We start from the raw sequence: 22,470 nt of genomic DNA, 5'->3' as shown, positions 1-22,470 counted from the left end.
GAGACAGACCAGGGACAGGAAAATATGATGTGGCCCTGTGTGGCTCAGTTGGTAAGAGTGTGGTGCTAGCAATACCAAGGTTATGTATGGTTTCAATCCTCATAGGAATCCTAATACACATATTACCAATGCAGAGATATACACAAAGTAGACAGTTTATTAGGTACACCCACCTAGTACTGGGTCCACTCTGAATTCTTCGGGGGATGGATTATACAAGGTGTGCTCAATTGGTATCAAGGGACTTAACATGTGCCAGGAAAACATTCCCCACACCCTTCCACCACTACCACCATCCTGTACCATTGACAACAGGCAGGATGGGTCCATGGTCTCATGTTGCTTACGTCAAAACCTGAATCTGCCATCAGCATGACGCAACAGGAACCAGGATGCTTTTCCACTCCTCAAATCCAGTGTTGTTGATCATGTGCCCCCTCAATCCACTTTCTGTTTTTAGCTGATAGGAGTGGACCCCAGTGTGGTCGTCTGCTAACAATAGCCCAGCCGTGACAAGGACCGACAAGTTGTGCATTACGCGATATCGTTCTGCACACCATTGTTCTACTGCAACATTATTTGCCTATTTGTGGCCCGCCTGTTAGCTTACACAATTATTGCCATTCTCCATCAACCTCCCTCATCAACGAGTTGTTTTCACCAGCAGGATGGCCACTGACTGGACGTTTTTTGTTTGTTGCACCATTCTCGGTGAACCCTAGACACAGTCTTGTGGGAAAAGCACAGGAGGCTGGACGTTTCTGAGGTACTGGAACCGGTGCGCCTGGCACCGACAATCATACTTCATTCAAAGTTGCTTAGGTCACTTGTTTTGACCATTCTAATTTAATGCCTCAATGCCTGTCTGCCTGCTTTATATAGTAAGCCACGGCCATGTGACTCACTGTCTGTAGGAGTGAACCATTTTTGTGAACGGGGTGCTGTCCCTAATAAACTGGCCGCAGAGTATTTTGAACATACATTTTCATTCACATTTTAGTTTTATCCAGAGTGATTACAGTTAGTGTATTCAACTATGTTAACTTGTGTTCTACTACAGTATGAATCCCACCTGAACAGATTTCTCCCGTCGGTTGTTGGGGCTGCCCCCAGGGTTGTCCCTAGCTATGGCCGTCAGGGTGTAGTGGTCTTTAGTCTCCCTGTCCAGTGGAGAAAGAATGTAGATGTCACCCTGACAAGAGAGGGAGGAGGAAAAGTAGGAGGAGGAGAAAGAGGAGAAAGATGATTATAAAGTGTAATTATTAGGCAGTTCCGGGGAGAGAGTTTAGGCTTCAGACAACACATCTAATCCACAGCAGGAACTTCCATATTTGGGTTTGTCTTCAGTATTGGAATGCAGCCAGAGCAGGAACTCCTTCATCTTCTTTGGCATCCAACGTTTAGATGCATACACCGCCACCTACTGTACTGATGTGCCATTCACAGCCTACCTACATTCAATTATTTGATATGGTAATACAAAATTTGGAAAAAGGAAAAGGAACATTGCCCTGCCAACTATTAGCTCTCACCAACAAAAAAAACACTCCATTCCACTTTTTAACCCTAACGGTCTGATAGGACATAACACTACTACTCAACACCTCCATAAACTGTTTTGCCGTAAATCCTCGCAATTCCAAGTGCTTCTCTGCAGCTACCACCAAAACCTCTATTTTGTATGACTTTCGATCCATTTCTGCAGTACAATTGACAACCATGGCTGTACAGTACCAGTCAAAAGTTTGGACACACCAACTAAATCAAGGGTTTTTCTTTATTTTTTTATATTTTTTTCCTCAGTCGTGGCTAAAAGTTTTGAGAATGACACAAATATTAATAAAGTTTGCTGCTTCAGTGTCGTTAGACATTTTGTAAGATGTTACTATGGAAAACTTAAGTATAATTACAAGCATTTCATAAGTGTCAAAGGCTTTTATTGACAATTACATGAAGTTGATGCAAAGAGTCAATATTTGCAGTGTTGACCCTTCTTTTTCAAGACCTCTGCAATCCGCCCTGGCATGCTGTCAATTAACTTCTGGGCCACATTCTCTCTGATGGCAGCCCATTCTTGCTTAATCAATGCTTGGAGTTTGTCAATTTGTGAGGTTTTGTTTGTCCACCCACCTCTTGAGGATTGACCACAATTTCTCAATGGGATTAAGGTCTGGGGAGTTTCCTTGCCATGGAACCAACATATCGATGCTTTGCTCCCCGAGCCACTTAGTGCTCCATCATGCTGGAAAAGGCATTGTTCGTCACCAAACTGTTCCTGGATGGTTGGGAGAAGTTGCTCTCGGAGGATGTGTTTGTACCATTATTTATTCATGGCTGTGTTCTTAGGCAAAATTGTACTTCTCAGCCACTCCCTTGGCTGAGAAGCAACCCCACACATGAATGGTCTCAGGATGCTTTACTTTTGGCATAACACAGGACTGATGGTAGCGATCACCTTGTCTTCTCCGGACAAGATTTTTCCGGATGCCCCAAACAATTGGAAAGGGGATTCATCAGAGAAAATGACTTTACCCCAGTCCTCAGCAGTCCAATCCCTGTACATTTTGCAGAATTTCAGTCTGTTCCTGATGTTTTTCCTGGAGAAAAGTGGCTTCTTTGCTGACCTTCCTGACACCAGGCCATCCTCCAAAACAAAGCCTCCTTCACTCATGCTGCCAAACAACCTCGTAAAACTGACTATCCTACTGATCCTTGACATCGGCGATGTCATTTACAAAATAGCCTCCAACACTCTACTCTGCAAATTGGATGCAGTCTATCACAGTGACATCCGTTTTGTCACCAAAGCCCCATATACTACCCACCACTGCGACCTGTATGCTCTCGTTGGCTGGTCCTCACTACATATTCGTCGCCAAACCCACTGGCTCCAGGCCATCTACTAGTAAAGCGCCACCTTATTTCAGCTCACTGGTCACCATAGCAACACCCACCCATAGTACACGCTCCAGCACATATATTTCACTGGTCATCCCCAAAGCCAATACCTCCTTTGGCTGCCTTTCCTTCCAGTTCCCTGCTGCCAATGACTGGAATGAATTGCAAAAATCACTGAAGTTGGAGACTTATATCTTCCTCACTAACTAAGCATCAGCTGTCAGAGCAGCTTACCGATCACTGCAGCTGTACACAGCCCATCTGTACTGTAAATAGCCCAAAATCCCCATGTTTGTTTTTGTTTTTATGCTCTTTTGCACACCAGTATTTCTACTTGCAAATCCTCATCTGCACATCTGTCACTCCAGCGTTAATTTCTAAATTGCAATTACTTCGCCACTATGGCCTTACTTACTTCATTTTCACAGATTTTTCTATTGTGTTATTGACTGTCCGTTTGTTATCCCAAGTGTAACTCTGTGTTGTTTGTGTCGCACTGCTTTGCTTTATATTGGCCAGATCGCAGTTGTAAATGAGAACTTGTTCTCAACTGGCCTACCTGGTTAAATTAAGGTGAAAAAAAAAAAAAATACAAAAATACAATTGAAAACGAAATAATCTCAAAAAAGTTAGTTATTTTTTAAACAAGGTCTTGAAAATGAGATGGTGAACTCCGCAAACAACCAGTCAGAGAATGAGAATGGTAAATGACTGTAATTAATACATTCATTAAATACATTGGAGGGTTAGGACTGGAGCCACCAGAGGACTTGAAAATTAGCCATAGCTGAGAGGATCACCAAAACTAAAGGTATTTTGGTTTCAGTGCATTTTCTTAAAAACATTTTTAAATAGCCTATCAATGTGTAGGCATACTGTGTAATAAAATTGATAATTGTGTACTAAAAACGTGAATGTGTTTTTTCAGAGCATACAACCATGCAATTCAATGGCTCAGATATGAGACGTATATGGCAGAGTCCACAGGAAATCACGGATTACAAAATCACGGCAAAGATAACTGAACTAAATGACTATCGCCCTTTAGCACTCACTTCTGTCATCATGAAGTGCTTTGAGAGACTAGTCAAAGATCATATCACCTCCAGCTTACCTGCCACCCTAGACCCACTTCAGTTTGCATAGCACCCCAACAGGTCCACAGATGATGCAATCATCATCACACTGCACACAGACCTGTCCCATCTGTACGAGAGGAATACCTATGTAAGAATGCGGTTCATTGACTACAGCTCAGTATTTAAAACCATAGTACCTTCCAAGCGCATCATTCAGCCGAATGCCCTGGGTCTCAACTCGGCCCTGTGCAATTGAGTCCTGGACTTTCTGACGGGCCGCCCCCCAGGTGGCGACGACACAACAGCTGTGGGCTTGATTGCCAACAATGACGAGACAGCCTACAGGGAGGAGGTGAGGGCACTCGGAGTGTGGTGTCAGGAAAACAACCTCTCACTCAAAGTCAACAAAACAAAGGAGATGATCGTGGATTTCAGGAAACGGCAGAGGGATCACTCCTCCATACACATTGATGGGACAGTAGTGGAGAAGGTGGAAAGTTTTAAGTTCCTCTGCGTTTTTTTATTTTTTTATTTTTTTAAATGCCTTCCTAACCATCTTAAATAAACATGCCCCACTCAAGAAATTTAGAACCAGGAACAGATATAGCCCTTGGTTCTCCCCAGACCTGACTGCCCTTAACCAACACAAAAACATCCTATGGCGTTCTGCATTAGCATCGAACAGCCCACGTGATATGCAGCTGTTCAGGGAAGCTAGAAACCATTATACACAGGCAGTTAGAAAAGGCAAGGTTAGATTTTTCAAACAAAATTTGCTTCCTGCAACACTAACTCAAAAAAGTTCCAGGACACTGTAAAGTCCATGGAGAATAAGAACACCCCCTCCCAGCTGCCCACTGCATTGAAGATAGGAAACACTGTCACCACTGATAAATCCACCATAATTGAGAATTTCAATAAGCATTTTTCTACGGCTGGCCATGCTTTCCACCTGGCTACTCCTACCCCGGTCAACAGCACTGCACCCCCAACAGCAACTCGCCCAAGCCTTCCCCATTTCTCCTTCTCCCAAATCCGTTCAGCTGATGTTCTGAAAGAGCTGCAAAATCTGGATCCCTACAAATCAACCGGGCTAGACAATCTGGACCCTTTCTATCTAAAATTAAACAATTGTTGCCACCACTATTACTAGCCTGTTCAAACTCTCTTTCGTGTCGTCTGAGATTCCCAAAGATTGGAAAGCAGCTGCGGTCATCCCCCTCTTCAAAGGGGGGGACACTCTTGACCCAAACTGCTACAGACCTATATCTATCCTACCATGCCTTTCTAAGGTCTTCGAAAGCCAAGTCAACAAACAGATTACCGACCATTTCGAATCTCACCATACCTTCTCTGCTATGCAATCTGGTTTTAGAGCTGGTCATGGGTGCACCTCAGCCACGCTCAAGGTCCTAAACGATATCTTAACCACCATCGATAAGAAACATTACTGTGCAGCCATATTTATTGATCTGGCCAAGGCTTTCGACTCTTGTCAATCACCACATCCTCATCGGCAGACTCGACAGCCTTGGTTTCTCAAATGATTGCCTCGCCTGGTTTACCAACTACTTCTCTGATAGAGTTCAGTGTGTCAAATCGGAGGGTCTGCTGTCCGGACCTCTGGCAGTCTCTATGAGGTTCCACAGGGTTCAATTCTAGGACCGACTCTCTTCTCTATATACATCAATGAGGTCGCTCTTGCTGCTGGTGAGTCTCTGATCCACCTCTACGCAGACGACACCATTCTGTATACTTCCGGCCCTTCTTTGGACACTGTGTTATCAACCCTCCAGGCAAGCTTCAATGCCATACAACTCTCCTTCCGTGGCCTCCAATTGCTCTTAAATACAAGTAAAACTAAATGCATGCTCTTCAACCGATCGCTACCTGCAACTACCCGCCTGTCCAACATCACTACTCTGGACGGCTCTGACTTAGAATACGTGGACAACTACAAATACTTAGGTGTCTGGTTAGACTGTAAACTTTCCTTCCAAACCCATATCAAACATCTCCAATCCAAAGTTAAATCTAGAATTGGCTTCCTTTTTCGCAACAAAGCATCCTTCACTCATGCTGCCAAACATACCCTTGTAAAACTGACCATCCTACCAATCCTCGACTTTGGCGATGTCATTTACAAAATAGCCTCCAATACCCTACTCAACAAATTGGATGCAGTCTATCACAGTGCAATCCGTTTTGTCACCAAAGCCCCATATACTATCCACCATTGCGACCTGTACGCTCTCGTTGGCTGGCCCTCGCTTCACACTCGTCGCCAAACCAACTGGCTCCATGTCTGGCTCCATGTCACCTAGCAGGGTCTTGTAGATGACAAGTCCCCCCCTTATCTCAGCTCGCTGGTCACCATAGCATCTCCCACCTGTAGCACACGCTCCAGCAGGTATATCTCTCTAGTCACCCCCAAAACCAATTCTTTCTTTGGCCGCCTCTCCTTCCAGTTCTCTGCTGCCAATGACTGGAACGAACTACAAAAATCGCTGAAACTGGAAACACTTATCTCCCTCACTAGCTTTAAGCACCAACTGTCAGAGTAGCTCACAGATTACTGCACCTGTACATAGCCCACCTATAATTTAGCCCAATCAACTACCTCTTTCCCAACTGTATTTAATTAATTTATTTATTTTGCTCCTTTGCACCCCATTATTTGTATTTCTACTTTGCACATTCTTCCATTGCAAAACTACCATTCCAGCGTTTTACTTGCTATATTGTATTTACTTTGCCACCATGGCCTTTTTTGCCTTTACCTCCCTTCTCACCTCATTTGCTCACATTGACTGTTTGTTTTACTCCATGTGTAACTCTGTGTCGTTGTATCTGTCAAACTGCTTTGCTTTATCTTGGCCAGGTCGCAATTGTAAATGAGAACTTGTTCTCAACTTGCCTACCTGGTTAAATAAAGGTGGAAAAAAAAAGTACACGTCACAGACAAACTGAAACGGTCCACCCATACAGACAGTTTGGTGAAGAAAGCGCAACAGTTTGTCACTTAAAACCCTGACAAACTTTTACAGGTGCATAATTGAGAGCATCCTGTCGGGATGGTACGGCAATTGCACCGCCCTCAACAGCAAGGCTCTCCAGAGGGTGGTGCGGTCTGCACAACGCATCAACGGGGGCAAACTACCTGCCCTCCAAAAAGATCATCAAGGACAACAACAACCCCACTACCATCCAGAAGGCGAGGTCAGTACAGGTGCATCAAAGCTGAAAAACAGTTTCTCTCTCAAGGCCATCAGACTGCTAAACAGCAATCACTAACTACATAGAGACTCATATCACTGGCCACTTAAATAAATAGATCACTGGTCACTTTAAACAATGCCACTTTAATAATGTTAAAATATCTTTCATTACTCATCTCATATGTATGTACTGTATCTTATACCATCTATTGCACCATGCCTATGCCACTCATCCATATGAGAAAATTGCAATATGTACATATTATTATTCCTCCCTTTAGATTTGTGTGTATTAGGTAGTTGTTGGGGAATTGTTAGATTATTTATTAGATATTACTAAACTGTCGGAACTAGAAGCACAAGCATTTCGCTACACTCACATTAACATCTGCTAACCATGTGTATGTGACCAATAAAATTTGATTTGATTTGCCGACAACCATCCGTGAAGATCAGTGGGCAAAGTGCTGGACAACAGGCCACACCTAAAAAACTCATGGATCCACAGAATACCAACTGTGATGGATCCCGAGGCAAATGTGGCTTCTTCATTAATAAAATAATGATAAAAATACTGTCGCCATCTTTGATCCAAGAGAACACACATGGTTTATGTTCTGAAAATAAATAACTATATATTGGTCATGTTTCCCGAGTGGTGCAGCGGTCTAAGGCACTGCATCTACGTGCAAGAGGCATCACTACAGTCCCTGGTTAGAATCCAGGCTGTATCACATCCAGCCGTGATTGGGAGTCCCATAGGGCGGTGCACAATTGGATCAGCATCATCTGGGTTTTGCCGGGGTAGGTCGTCAATGTAAATAAGAATTTGTTCTTTAACTGACTTGCCTAGTTAAATAAAGGTTAAATAAAAAAATAAAAATATATATAATAAGTCTTACAAAGCCATTCCAGAAGTCCACTCAAGTTTCTTCAACTGTCTTCTGACTATGATTAGAGTGATATTGATATTGTGCTGTGATGCCAAAAGATTCCAGGCTGCATTTGAAGATCTCCCATCATCTTCAACCATCAGTGAGTTAATGGTTTGAAAAGTCTCGCTGGAAATTGTAATGAAAAGCACTATACAAAGTAGATGTGTTATTTATTATGGTCTGACATGTTGCAATTTTGTAATGTGTTTTGTTTGGAAAATTGTTTTGTAAATATTAATTCACATTTTTGGTGCCACCATATAAACTATGAATTATTTAAATAATGATTGTCATTATTATTATTGAAACAGATGGCTCATTCATCAGAAAACCAACTGATATTGCCAACTACTTTAATATTTTTTTCATTGGCAAGATTAGCAAACGTAGGCATAACATGCCAGCAACAAATGCTGACACTACACATCCAAGTACATATCTGAGCAAATTATGAAAGACAAGCATTATAATTTTAAATTCCGTAACGTTATTGTGGAAGAGGTCAAAAAATGATTATTGCCTATCAACAATGACAAGCCGCCGGGGTCTGACAACTTGAATGGAAAATTACTGAGGATAATAGCAGACGATTTTGCCACATCTTCAACTTAAGCCTGTTAGAAAGTGTGTGCCATCAGGCTTAGAGGAAAGCAAAAGCAATTCCGCTACCTAAGAATAGTAAAGCCCCCTTTACTGGCTCAAATAGCCGACCAATCGGCCTGTTACCAACCCTTAGTACATTTTTGGAAAAAATAGTGTTTGACCAGATACAATGCTATTTTACAGAAAACAAATTGACAACAAACTATCAGTATGCTTATAGAGAAGGACATTCAACAAGCACACCACTTACACAAATGACTGATGATAGGCTGAGAGACATTGATGATACAAATATTGTGGGGACTGTCTTGTTAGACTTCAGTGCGGCCTTTGATATTATCGATCATAGTCTACTGCTGGCAAAACTTATGCGTTATGGCTTTTACACCCCCTGCTATATTGTGGATAAAGTGTTACCTGTCTAACAGAACATAGAGGGTGTTCTTTAACGGAAGCCTCTCAAACATAATTCAGGAAGAAACAGGAATTCCCCAGGGCAGCTGTCTAGGCCCATTACTTTTAAAAATCTTTACTAATGACATGCCACTGGCTTTGAGGAATGCCAGAGTGTCTATGTATGCGGATGACTCAACACTATACATGTCAGCTACTACAGTGACTGAAATAACTGCAACACTGCAACAAAGAATTGCAGTTAGTTTCAGAGTGGGTGGCAAGGAATAAGTTAGTCTAAATACTTCTAAAACTAAAAGCATTGTATTTGGGACAAAGCATTTACTAAACCCTAAACCTCAACTAAATCTTGCAATAAATCATGTGGAAATTGAGCAAGTTGAGGTGACTAAACTGCTTGGAGTTACCCTGGATTGTAAACTGTCATGGTCAAAACATATTGATACAAACAGTAACTAAGATGGGGAAAAGTATGTCCATGATAAGGCGCTGCTCTACCTTCTTGACAGCACGGTCAACAAGGCAGGTCCTACAGGCCATAGTTTTGTCGTACCTGGAATATAACAAAGTCTTAAAAATAACTATTAGTGGTGATGTTTACTGAATTACAAGGATGATACAAAAATCCTTGGTCAGGTGACACAAAAAAGGATTTAGGAAAATTGCAATTGGTTCAGAACAGGGCAGCATGGCTGGCCCTTGGATGTACACAGAAAGCTAATATTAATAATATGCATGTCAATCTCTCCTGGCTCAAAGTGGAGGAGTGATTGACTTCATCACTGCTTGTATTTACGAGAGGTATTGACATGTTGAATGCACCCATGCATACCCCACAAGACATGACACAAGAGGTCTCTTCACAGTCCCCAAGTCCAGCGCAGACTATGGAATGCTCACAGTACTAAATAGAGCCATGACTATATGGAACTCTATTCCACATCAAGTAACTCATGCAAGCAGTAAAATTTTATTTTAAAAACAGATTAAAAAACACCTTATGGAACAGCGGGGACTGTGAAGCAACACAAACACAGGCACAGACACATGCATACACACACACACGATAGCATGCACACTATACACACATGTACACATGGATTTTGTACTGTATATTTGTGGTAGTGGTGGAGTAGGGGCCTGAATGCACACAGTCTGTGAATGTATTGTAATGTTTTTAAAATTGTATAAACTGCCTTAATTTTGGTGGACCACAGGAAGAGTAGGGAACACATATATAACCATAGAAAATGGTTGCAGGTCAGAGGGCCATCTAACAAGTGCAGATCGGAGGGCCATCAAGCGAAACAGACCAATGAAGCACGGGTAAACGGCGGGAGTATCTGTGACTCTCCGCTTCTCCCTTCCCTTGGCACAAGGTTCTGGCACAAGCTCGGATGACCAGCTCCAACTCCCCTTTCCCTGTTTGGGCCAGCCACATGGGGCACCCCCCTTTCCTGTTAGGCACGGCTGCATGGCACACCCCCAATATCAAGGTGCATATGGGCCTATTTATATAATGAATATGAATTCAAGGGCAGAAATGATTAAATATTAAAGCATTAGACCTCTCACTAAAGGCGTCATGTCATACAAAAGCTATACTTAAATCCGAACTGGTTTGAGATTAAAAGAGTACATGGCCATTAAAGCTAGATAATGACCAGCACGGTCAGATAATATAAACAGTGTTTATAGAGGGTGCAACCGGTCAGCACTTTAGGAGTAAATGCCAGTTGGCTTTTCATAGCCGAGCATGTGCGTGTGCGAGAAAGAGGATCGAAACATACACACTAACATGTGGAATATAGCAATAAGAATGTCAGTTTAATTTGCAGTGCAGATCACCTTCTATTACCCTTCTCAGAGTTTTAAGAATTGTGTGTGTTCAATTATTTGTGACATTGTGGCACTTAGACCATATTGAAGATGGAAGCAATAGAATTTGAAGCAATATCCTACCCGGGTGTGGTCAACCATTTCAGCACCGTTTCACGCTGCTCTGAGACAAGCATGGGGACTGGTCTTAATAAATCAATGAGCTTTTTATTTTCACCAAATCTCTGTTTGGGTATTGGTTAGACTACAATTAGGGTGTAGAAATGTTGGGATTATTTTGCTTTTAGTACTGTAGCCTATGGTCACATTGTACAGCTCCATATTTTCCCTGAGGGTTTTGTTTTTTGTTTTTCTTGGAATAGTAACAACATAATATTAATAAAATGAATCAATCCCATATACTTTGTTCTTCCAAAATAGGTTTTAAATGCTCTAGTACAGCCAATATTAAAGACTGTCAAATGCTTCACAAAGATGCCCTCTGGTGGTCAAACTAGCACTAACTAGCATTAAATAACGTGCCATAGAATTCTGTGGCAGCCCGCAAGGTGTGCTGCAGTATGACACAACGTGTACAGGAAGAACCACTGTAGGATCAGCCTCCCCTCCCCCAGTCACAGCCTTAAAGGGTAGGAAGCAGTTTTGAGTTTTTACTCACCAACGGAACAACACAGTGTGGTCAAAGACCTAGTGACTTAGTTGTAGTCACAATCTGGTTACCTACAACTACAAACACAGTTATATTTTGTTTTTTAAACATATTTGTTAACCTATTTCTAGATATCTTATAAACTACCTACAATGCAATATTTCTCTACATCATATGGATAATCTACTCTGCGTTAGCTAGCTCAGGTTAGTTAGCCACTAGCCATGCAGATCGAGTGTTCGCAATGGTGAGCTACAATCCACTAATCACGAGGAGGTGTGATGAAAACAACCAATCATATTCCTCACACAAGGGGTTCGCATGATCTCTGTGAAGTAGGCTAGAATTTTTCAACCTTGGCTTAGTACTAGCGAGCTACAGTAGCTAACTGACTGCGCTTGTAACGCCAGGGTAGTGGGTTCGATCCCCGGGACCACCCATACGTAGAATGTATGCACACATGACTGTAAGTCGCTTTGGATAAAAGCGTCTGCTAAATGGCATATATTATTATTATTATATTATTATATATATTATTATATTATTATTATATTATTATATATTATTATTATTGTTGTGATCCTCTCCATTTGCCTAGAGCCTTCCTCCAATCGCTGTCTTATTGTTGACTCTTCCCCTCTTCTCCTTTGACCAATGCCGCCTCTGGATTATTGCCTCCGGAATGTATCTACTTTGGATTTAACCTACTATATCGCTATTGGATTAGCTGACTCTCAAACATTATAGAGTATAGAGCCGAAAGAAGAAAAAACATTTTCACTGTCCCAATAATTATGGAGGGCACTGTAACTAACTTTAGCTGGCTGGTTTTCTGGCTAAGATAACTGCATATTTGATGGTTAGATGGTGTTATATATTTAATGTAATAATAATAATCATTATAATTTATTCAATATCTTTTCAAAGAATCTCAAAGCATTTCAAAATCAAAATACAAACAAGCAATGTACAGTGGGACAAATAACTATTTAGTCAGCCACCAATTGTGCAAGTTCTTCCACTTAAAAAGATGAGAGAGGCCTGTAATTTTCATCATAGGTACACTTCAACTATGACAGACAAAATGAGAAAAAAAATCCAGAAAATCACATTGTAGGATTTTTCATGAATTTATTTGCAAATTAAGGTGGAAAATAAGTATTTGGTCACCTACAAACAAGCAAGATTTCTGGCTCTCACAGACCTGTAACATCTTCTTTAAGAGGCTCCTCTGTCCTGCACCCATTACCTGTATTAATGGCACCTGTTTGAACTTGTTATCAGTATAAAAGACACCTGTCCACATACTCAAACAGTCACACTCCAAACTCCACTATGGCCAAGACCAAAGAGCTGTCAAAGGACACCAGAAAAAAAATTATAGACCTGCAGGCTGGGAAGACTGAATCTGCAATAGGTAAGCAGCTTGGTTTGAAGAAATCAACTGTGGGAGCAATTATTAGGAAATGGAAGAGCGTGACTTATAGCCACTGGACTTCTCCAATTCCACTCTGTGTAGCACCCACTTGGGTGATGCCTAAGCAGCTCTTGGCATCAGAAAGCTCACCACTCGGGCCAGTACGATACCAGTATCGCAAAAATGAAAACAGGAGGCAGACCAAACTACTAACCTGCTGTATGTAAAATATTATGTGCTATAGGTTAGGAAATAAATAAATGTGACTCTGGATGACAACATAATGATTTTTGATTTCAATATTAGGGCTGTTTTCCCAAAATGTTTAAATCAGCTTGTTTTCTTGTCACAATACTAACGAGTATTGCAATACTGGTATCGTCCCAGCCCTTGTGCAAACGATTAGATTTAATTTGAAGTTATACATTTTAATTCATTTACATTATAGGGAATAGGCTGGCTTGCCGGGTCCGCCATATAACGTCACACCCGCAAAAACATTTTCCGGCATGACTTCGGCATTCTGATCGGTTATAATGTAATAACTCTAAAAATAGAAAAGTGAGGTGTAACTTTGCATTGGGACTTTTGACGTGTATACTAATGAAAAACCATATGTTACATGTGGTTACATTTATACTACCTACTATTAGTGGAAATGAAAAATTGCACAAGATCAGTGTCTAAGGGCAACTACACCAGACTCCAATTAAATGCGGAAGACTGACAGGAGTCAAAGCAGCAGAGATCGAACATTTAGGCAGAAAAACTAACTCTTTGAAAAAAGTTAAAACAGACATTACATTCTTGTAAGGGGGATTATGTCATAATAATAATGCACATAATTGTGACACTGAAGTGATCAATGCATACTTATAAAACCTCTAGATTAAGGACGTTTCATTTTGCACTAGCTTGTACCCAAGGAGCTCTGAGGTAAAGGGATAGTTCACTCATATGATGTAAAAGGCAGCATCATCATCACAATTTTTGCTCTGTGCTGAGAATGCTCCATCTTAAAAAACATGAACCTTTTGGGGGATTGTATTAACAGTGGATTAATGAACAACACACCAAAATAGTAAAGTGATCCTTTAAAAGCTATTATTCCAACCGCAACCGTGGACTCGAGTCTCCTCCTTTACCTCTACAAAGTCACCTTGTATCTGAAAATACCTTTCTTCTTAGGCTAGTAAGATGTTTCATTCCAGGTCCCATATTCCACATTTAAGTGTAATTTCGATGATCAGGCAACATACACTGGGTGTATAAAACATTAGGAACGCCTGCTCTTTCCATGACATAGACTGGCCAGGTGAATCCAGGTGACAGCTATGGTCCCTAATTGATGTCACCTGTTAAGACCACTTCAATAAGTGTGGATGAGGTGGAGGAGATGGATTTAAAGAAGGATTTGCAAGCCTCAAGAAAATTGAGACATGGGATTGTGTATGTGTGCCATTCAGAGGGTGAATGGGCAAGACAAAAGATTTAAGTGTCTTTGAACAGGGTATGGTAGTAGGTGCCAGGCGCACCAGTTTGAGTGTGTCAAGAACTGCCACGCTGCTGGGTGTCAATAGTTTCCCATGTGTATCAAGAATGGTCCACCACAAAGGACATCCAGCCAACTTGACACAGCTGTTGGAAGCATTGGAGTCAAAATGGGTCAGCATCCCTGTGGAACACTTTCGACACCTTGTAGAACCCATGCCCCAATGGATTGAAGCTGTTCTAAGGGAAAAAGGAGGTGCAACTCAATATTAGGAAGGTGTTTGTTCCTAATGTTTTGTATATTGAATGTAGATGAATCTGTTCTTTTTCTTTGAAAGAGTACAAAATAGAGTGAAAACAAAAGAGAGGAGCGATTGCGTGTGTGTGTGTCTGTGTTTGTGTGCGTGTGTATATGTATATGTATGTGTGTTTGTGCTTGGATTTGGCAGGTGCACACCGGTAGCTAGTACTAGCACATTGAATTTTCTACTGCTCGAGGACCATCCACCCTACAGCTCCTAAATATAAACAGTACCAGCACCCAAAAATGAGTGCCTGCACCAATTTGTGAAGTGCAGTGATACGTGAAGTAAAAAGAAGTCGACTTCAAGCACTGCAAAGTGTGTGTGTGTGTGTTTCTTCACGTGTTAAAACATGTTACAGAACTCACAGTGGAGGGAGTGATGCCAAACTTGCCCTCTCCGTCTACCAGGCCGTACTCGATGACAGAGAAGAGGCCCGAATCTGCGTCTGTGGCACTGACTGTCACTATGACCGTGCCCAAGTCAACATCCTCAAACACTGGCTTCTGCAAAGAGACAGCAAGACACAACAACATCAGCATACACACAGACAAGCACAAACTCAGACCATCACAATAGAAATTTTATCAAGTGAGTACTACTAAAGGTGTCCGCATGCATCCCAACCAAAATAGTTTGTGCATATATAATGACATTTTTGTTCGATTTGGTCTTCTGCAAGTGTTTTTTCGGCTATTCGTGCACACACATTTTTTCTTGAGGCAAGCCGAAGTCGGTAGCCAATGTCTATGCCCCTTTGTTGGTGATTGGTCAACAGTAGGGGTTCTTCAATGAAATGTCATTCAACAAGAAACAAATTGTTTTCATGCAACATTTTTTACTTGACAAATACTGCACTAAACATCTTAGATGTAAAATTGTGCGACTAAGATCTTCTTGGGAAAAACATCAACATTTATGACAGATTTCTTGAGTTATCTTTTTTTTCAAGTGAATGTCTTTTAAGGTCGTAAGTGAAAACACACGTTCAGTTCGCCTTGCCGAGTTCGGCTAGGTACCAGCTGAACCGAAGTATGCTGACGCCTTAAGGGTAATGCCCTTTGCAATGCATGTTATGAACTAGTATTTTTGGTACCTGGTAAGAGGGTTGTGTAAAGATGGGCTTGTTATCATTGATGTCTACTATACGTAGGTAGACTGGAAGCTCAGCCACTCTGGGTGGACTGCCGTGGTCCTGAGCTCTCACTGTGAAGTTCAGCCACTGCACCTGCTCAAAGTCCACTGTCCGGTTGGCTACGATCTTACCTGCACAACAACACAATGATTACCAGCACACTTCTCATCATACATATACTAATTATAGGGGAGAACGGGTTGGTTGTCTCACAGGTTGGTTGTCACAGTGGTTATTACTCAAAATCCAGAAGGGGCTGTGTAATAATTTAATTTCAAGATAAAAATGTGTGTCCTCTATAGGAGAGTTCATCCATGTGTTCAATTCAGGACAGGATCTAAAAATATTGAGGTGAGAGGAATATTTGCAGTTTTCAAGGGTGAAAGTAAATATTCATATGCTTGTTATTTCTGTAATAAATACCTATATGATGGGAGTATCCATAAACAATTACTTTATTGAAAAGAGGAAAGGAAGAGCTTTATTTAAATGTGTATTTTTTTCCATAGATCAAGTCATGTGGTTACTAGAATCTTAATTAGTATTGGGAGGTGTTTAGGGATGGTTGTCACATTCACCCTGTTTCCACCGGCACTTAAATATAGGGCCAAATTCCAGCTGACTCTAATCTAATTCGCAAATTCGAGCCCTGTTAGGGTAAACTTGGCCCAGCGCAGCCCATTTTCACAACTGGTGCCAGTTCAATTAGAATTTGGCTGGTGATGCCATTACTACACTACCGTTCAAAAGTTTGGGGTCACTTAGAAATGTGCTTGTTTTTGAAAGAAAAGCACATTTTTGTCCATTAAAATAACATCAAATTGATCAGAAATAGAGTGTAAACATTGTTAATGTTGTAAATGACTATTGTAACTGGAAACTGCATATTTGTTTATGGAATATCTACATAGGCATACAGAGGCCCATTTTCAGCAACCATCACTCCTGTGATCCAATGGCACGTTGTGTAACCTAATCCAAGTTTATCATTTTAAAAGTCTAATTGATAGTACCCGCAAAACACCAGTCTCAACGTCAACAGTGAAGAGGCGACCCCGGGATGTCCCTAGAATTTCTAAGCAAACAGCTGGAGGCAGGGCTTTCTCCTATAGAGCTCAATTTTTATGGAATGGTCTGCCTATCCATGTGAGACATGCAGACTCGGTCTCGACCTTCAAGTCATTACTGAAGACTCATCTATTCAGTAGTTCCTATGATTGTAGTGTAGTCTGGCCCAGGGGTGAGAAGGTGAACGGCTAGGCACTGGAGCGTCGAACCGCCTTCGATGTCTCTGCTTGGCCAGGTCTCCTCTCTCCACTGGGATTCTCTGCCTCTGACCCTGTTATGGGGGCTGAGTCACTGTGGTGGAAGATTTCTGTGGGCTATGCTCAGCCTTATCTCAGGGTAGTATGTTGGTAGACTGTTGACATCACTCTAGTGGTGTGGGGGCTTATGCTTTGGCAAAGTGGGTGGGGTTTTATCCTGCATGGTTGGCCCTGTCTGGGGGTATTGTCGGACGGGGCCACAGTGTCCCCCGACCCACCCCTGTTACAGACTCCAGTATCTATGCTGCAATAGTCTATGTGCCGGGGGGGGGGGGGGGGCTAGGGTCAGTCTGTTATATCTGGTGTAATTCTCCTGTCTTACCTGGTGTCCTGTGTGAATTTATGTGTAGGATCTTTCCTTAGGACTACTTGACCTGATGACTCCTGGCTGTCCCCAGTCCACCTGGTCATGCTGCTGCACCAGTTTCAACTTTTCTGCCTGTGGCTAGGGAATCCTGACCTATTCACCGGATGTGGTACCTTGTCCTGGACCTGCTGTTTTTGACTCACTCTACCGCACCGGCTGTCTCGACCTCTGAATGCTCAGCTATCAAAAGCCAAATGACATTTACTCCTGCCGTACTGACCTGTTGCACCTTCTACAACCACTTATTATTATTTGACCTTGCTGGTCATCTATGAACGTTTGAACATCTTGAAGAACAATCTGGCCTTAAATGGCCATGTACTCTTATAATCTCCACCCGGCACAGCCAGAAGAGGATTGGCCACCCCCCAGAGCCTGTTTCCTCTCTAGGTTTCTTCCTAGGTTCCAGCCATTCTAGGGAGTTTTCCTAGCCTGCCCTTTGGGGTATTAGGTTGGGTTTCTGTATAGTACTTTGTGACATCTGCTGATGTAAAAAGGGCTTTATAAATACATTTGAATGATTGAATGATATTCCATGAAAATATTACATTCCAATTATAATTTTTTTATGTATTAAACACAACTATTGAAATCCTTTTGCTCCTGAATGTAATTTGAAATACTGCTGGGATTTAAAATCGTGCATTATTCAAATCATATTCACTGCAATTGTACATAATGGATTGTATGGAAAAGGAACAACAAAGAAAGAACAAAGTAAATGAATGTGCAGGTGAGTTAAAAAGAGGGAATTTACATCAAATCTCCTTATAGTGCGGATGTTAATGTGCAACATAATTTTCCCACTTATTTCATTTAAATAATTAAAATAAGACAACTAGACTTAGTATGACTTACTAAAAAATGTCTAAATAAAATGTATTAAATGTATTTTAACGCACTTGTGTGAAACCCTATCCCTATGTGTGAAACAAATGGGTTGGGGACTGTGTAAACAAATAAGGTCGTTAACCTAACGTTTGAACCTACAGAAACTTAGCTCTGGGGTTTTTAGATAAGGCAGTGAGTATTCCTAGTTTTTCTGTTAATTAGAACTGTCAGCTCAGTTGTGATCAATAATGTTGAGGGGTCAAAAGTTATCTGGGAGTGTGTTAGTAAGTTAGAATGAACTTTTCACCTCACTTTGTCCCGGTCGAGAGGAGGGGATTTTGTTAAAGCAATGAAATGACGTCATGATCTGTATATAAACTGTTGCTCGTGGTTAAGTGTCAGCGCGCTCCGAGAATAAATTCTGTTACCTATTATTGAAAGACTAGTCTGCGTCTATTTTATGCAAACAAGAATCTTAGAAATTCTCATAAAATAGATTAAGGGTTTTGAATTGATGAAAGCACATTGGCAAAATTAAATTACACTAACATCCGATTCCTCTTCTTCAGACGACGAATACCGTTACATATAGTTTATTTGCCTAAGAATGACCTTCATCCACATACAACTTTTTCCCCAAATGTTTCCTTACTTTAGTTTGTTTTATTAAGCATTGACATGAACATTTGAGTAGAGTAAGAACTGCAATGCCAAAGCAAATATTCAACAATGTTGAATTTATTTCTACACATTTATTTTTGTAATGTTAGAGAGAAATACTGTTCAATAAATAAAGGCTTTCCTTTTTTCAAATAAAGGCTTTACTTTTTCAAAAACATTGTATATTGGTTTATTTGTTGCTGAAAAACGAATGGCAAACACTGTGACAACCAACCCCATACTGTGTGACAACCAACCTCGGACAAAGTGTGTTTAATGGCTTATAACGCCGTGTTGGAATAAGATATGAGGATAACAAATGGTCCCCATTTCAACCGAAGATCTTGGTTTTTCTCCTAACAGTGAAAATAAGATATACTAGTGCATTAGAAATACATTCATTTGTAAAAAAGTGTGACAACTAACCCCGGTCTACAGGATGTGACCAATAAAATTGGATTAGAATTTGATTCGATGCCCTCAAAGCCGGTGTTTGGTGGATATATTGGCACGGGTGTCGTTAGGCCCGGGCAGGCACACTGTGCCAATATCCTCCAAACACAGGCTTTGAGCGCATTATCACTTTTATACAATGGGTTACCAACATACTCAAATAATCATTGACATGTTTTCAATTAAAATCTTATTTTGATGAATTTATTCATAGTATTTCATCCAGATATAGTCCTAACACAAATCTAGGGTTGCTACCCAAGCTGACTGGTCATTCATTCTATCGGTTTGGTTGCCAGTCCAAGTCGTTCAAGTCTTTTTGTTCTGTATCTATGGAAGAGACACAGTTGTTCATTCTAAATGTTCCATTGCCATACTGGCTGAATAACAGTAAAATAGCTGCATTTGTATTTATTTAAATTGTTTTATAAAGACATTTATTTGGGATACATCCATAACAATAAGCTAATGAGGTGCAATTTCGCCTGGCATAGGACATTTGCTCACTCGTCAGGACACTGTTGTTCAACAACACAGCTAACACAATCACTTCAAACTGAAGCTGGAAAGACTGCAAACTAGCTGCACTTCATTTAATTTGACCTTTTTTCAATTTATATTTCTTTGTATATTATCCATAAAAAATGATGATTCATGATTTCGACTGGCTGAGAAAACGCTGCCTGTCTGTCTCGTCCTGACTCCCGACACGTTCATTACTATGGGACAGCTGGATATCGAATTTAAATATTGAAACAATGTCATAAAGGTCAAAGAGACAGACAGCAAGGTTTATACAAATGTCCACTGTTGAAACCTAAATGTTAGCCTAAAATGTGAGATAATGTCTAGATGCTTTTTAGAGTAGAGATCAAGTTTATAAATTGCCTGGCTGGGCTGATGAGACAGTGGATTGCGCAATCAGATGGAACAGAGTAAATAGGAATTTTGACGTCATAGATTTGTGGACTAAAAACCGTCTGGAATGCAATTTTAACCAATCAACAATCAGGATTAGACCCACCCATTGTATTGTATAATATGCTACATCTAAAAATGTCATAAGTTTTGTCATGGCAAGTTGGTAGAATGTTTGCATTTAGAATGTTTTGTTGATTATTTGTACATTAGCTTCAATACCTATCGAATCATTTCTAGAAGGAAACAAATTGAATAGCACGACAAATCTGGGTGCATTTCTGTGAATTTCATATCTGCCATTGTTTGTTGGTTCAATGTAAAACTGATTTGACATGATACACAGTATCATATATCAGTGTTCATTTTTCTGTAAAGTGTATTGTGAGAGGATTCTCTATCTATGGCCACATCTAGATCCATGTATTTAGAGAATTGGGACATTGAGGTTTCTGCATTATGATGCATTTACATGATACTACAACATTATATGGTAGCAATGTTAGCAGAGCATTAACATTACATGGGGAAAATTTGAACAATCCTATGTAACTGAATGTCTACAATTAGAAGAATATTCTTAATTCTAAAAGTTTGTGTAACTGTCTAAACAATATCCATTAACCCTAAAAGCGCAAACATAGTTATAACCATTGAAGTACATGGTTTTAATTCCTGCAAATACGCATAACATTCTCACACATTTAAAGTCAAATTTGAGGTTTAAAAATACAGCTTTATGCATGTTTTCATGTTTTGAACAGTTATTTTGATGAATTTCATCCCTGGCAACTTGTCATGAAAATGTTTCTGTTATTTATTTAATGTGTTTCTGTGATACTGAGAAATTGTCGAATTAGCTAATCTGACATACCAGTAAAACCAAAAATGAAAGATGAGACTCTCAACTTTGTATATGGAGACATTGACTGGAAGCTAAATATGTAGTCAAATAAATATGTTATTGTTTAGTTATAGTGGCTGTCAACCCCTAATCAGGGGTGGCACCATATCTATATATTTTCAGGGTACATACAGTGCCTTGCAAAAGTATTCATCCCCCTTGGCGTTTTTCCTATTTTGTTGCATTACAACCTGTCATTTAAATAGATTTGTATTTGGATTTCACGTAATGGACATACACATACATTGGGGAGAACAAGTATTTGATACACTGCCAATTTTGCAGGGTTTCCTACTTACAAAACATGTAGAGGTCTGTAATTTTTTATCATAGGTACACTTCAACTGTGAGAGACGGAATCTAAAACAAAAATCCAGAAAATAACATTCTATGATTTTTAATTAATTAATTTGCATTTTATTGCATTCAACATCATTCTTAAATGGAAGAAGTTTGGAACAAGAAAGACTCTTCCTAAAAGGAAAGGAAAATACCTGTCTATTTGTGGAAAAATCACCCTGATTAACTCCTTAGTTATATCACAGTTTGCCTATTTGCTTATGGTTTTGCCTACACCTAGTGACCTGCTTTGTAAATTATATGAACAAAAAATATTCAATTTTATTTGGAATGGCAAACCAGATAATATGAATTTGGTGGGCAGAAATGATTAAATATTAAAGCATTAGACCTCTCACTAAAGGCATCAGTCATACAAAAGTTATACTTAATTCCAAACTGGTTCTCTAGTCAATTGGTACGAATGTCTCATCCTATATTCAGGAAGGGCCTTTTCCCCTTTATTCAGATTACACCTGCTCACTTTCGGTTGTTTGAAAAGGAAATAATCTCCAAAATATCTTTATTTTTTAAACAAGCCTTAGAAAGTTGGTTGCAATTTCATTTTAATCCACTTGAAAGGACGGAAAAAATAGTACAACAAATATTGTGGTTAAATTCAAATATACTAATTGATTTAAAAAAACTGTATTTATCAAATACATTTTTAAAAAAGGTATACATTTAGTGAAT

At 40.3% G+C, this 22,470-nt stretch overlaps 1 protein-coding gene across 1 annotated transcript in view; it reads right to left on the bottom strand.

The window, feature by feature from the left end:
* LOC124041504 (cadherin-23-like) overlaps positions 1–22,470 on the bottom strand; it is a 640,482-nt gene that overhangs the window by 13,777 nt on the left and 604,235 nt on the right. The window contains 3 exon segments of the mRNA XM_046359178.1: positions 1,073–1,192; positions 15,214–15,351; positions 15,942–16,111. Of these exon segments, the coding sequence (XP_046215134.1) occupies positions 1,073–1,192; positions 15,214–15,351; positions 15,942–16,111 (428 nt within the window).

This window comes from Oncorhynchus gorbuscha, linkage group LG08 (assembly GCF_021184085.1).
Source record: "Oncorhynchus gorbuscha isolate QuinsamMale2020 ecotype Even-year linkage group LG08, OgorEven_v1.0, whole genome shotgun sequence".
NCBI classification, from domain to species: Eukaryota; Metazoa; Chordata; class Actinopteri; order Salmoniformes; family Salmonidae; genus Oncorhynchus; species Oncorhynchus gorbuscha.
The sequence above is the reverse complement of the archived record's forward strand: the minus strand, read 5'-3'. Positions and strand labels throughout refer to the sequence as shown.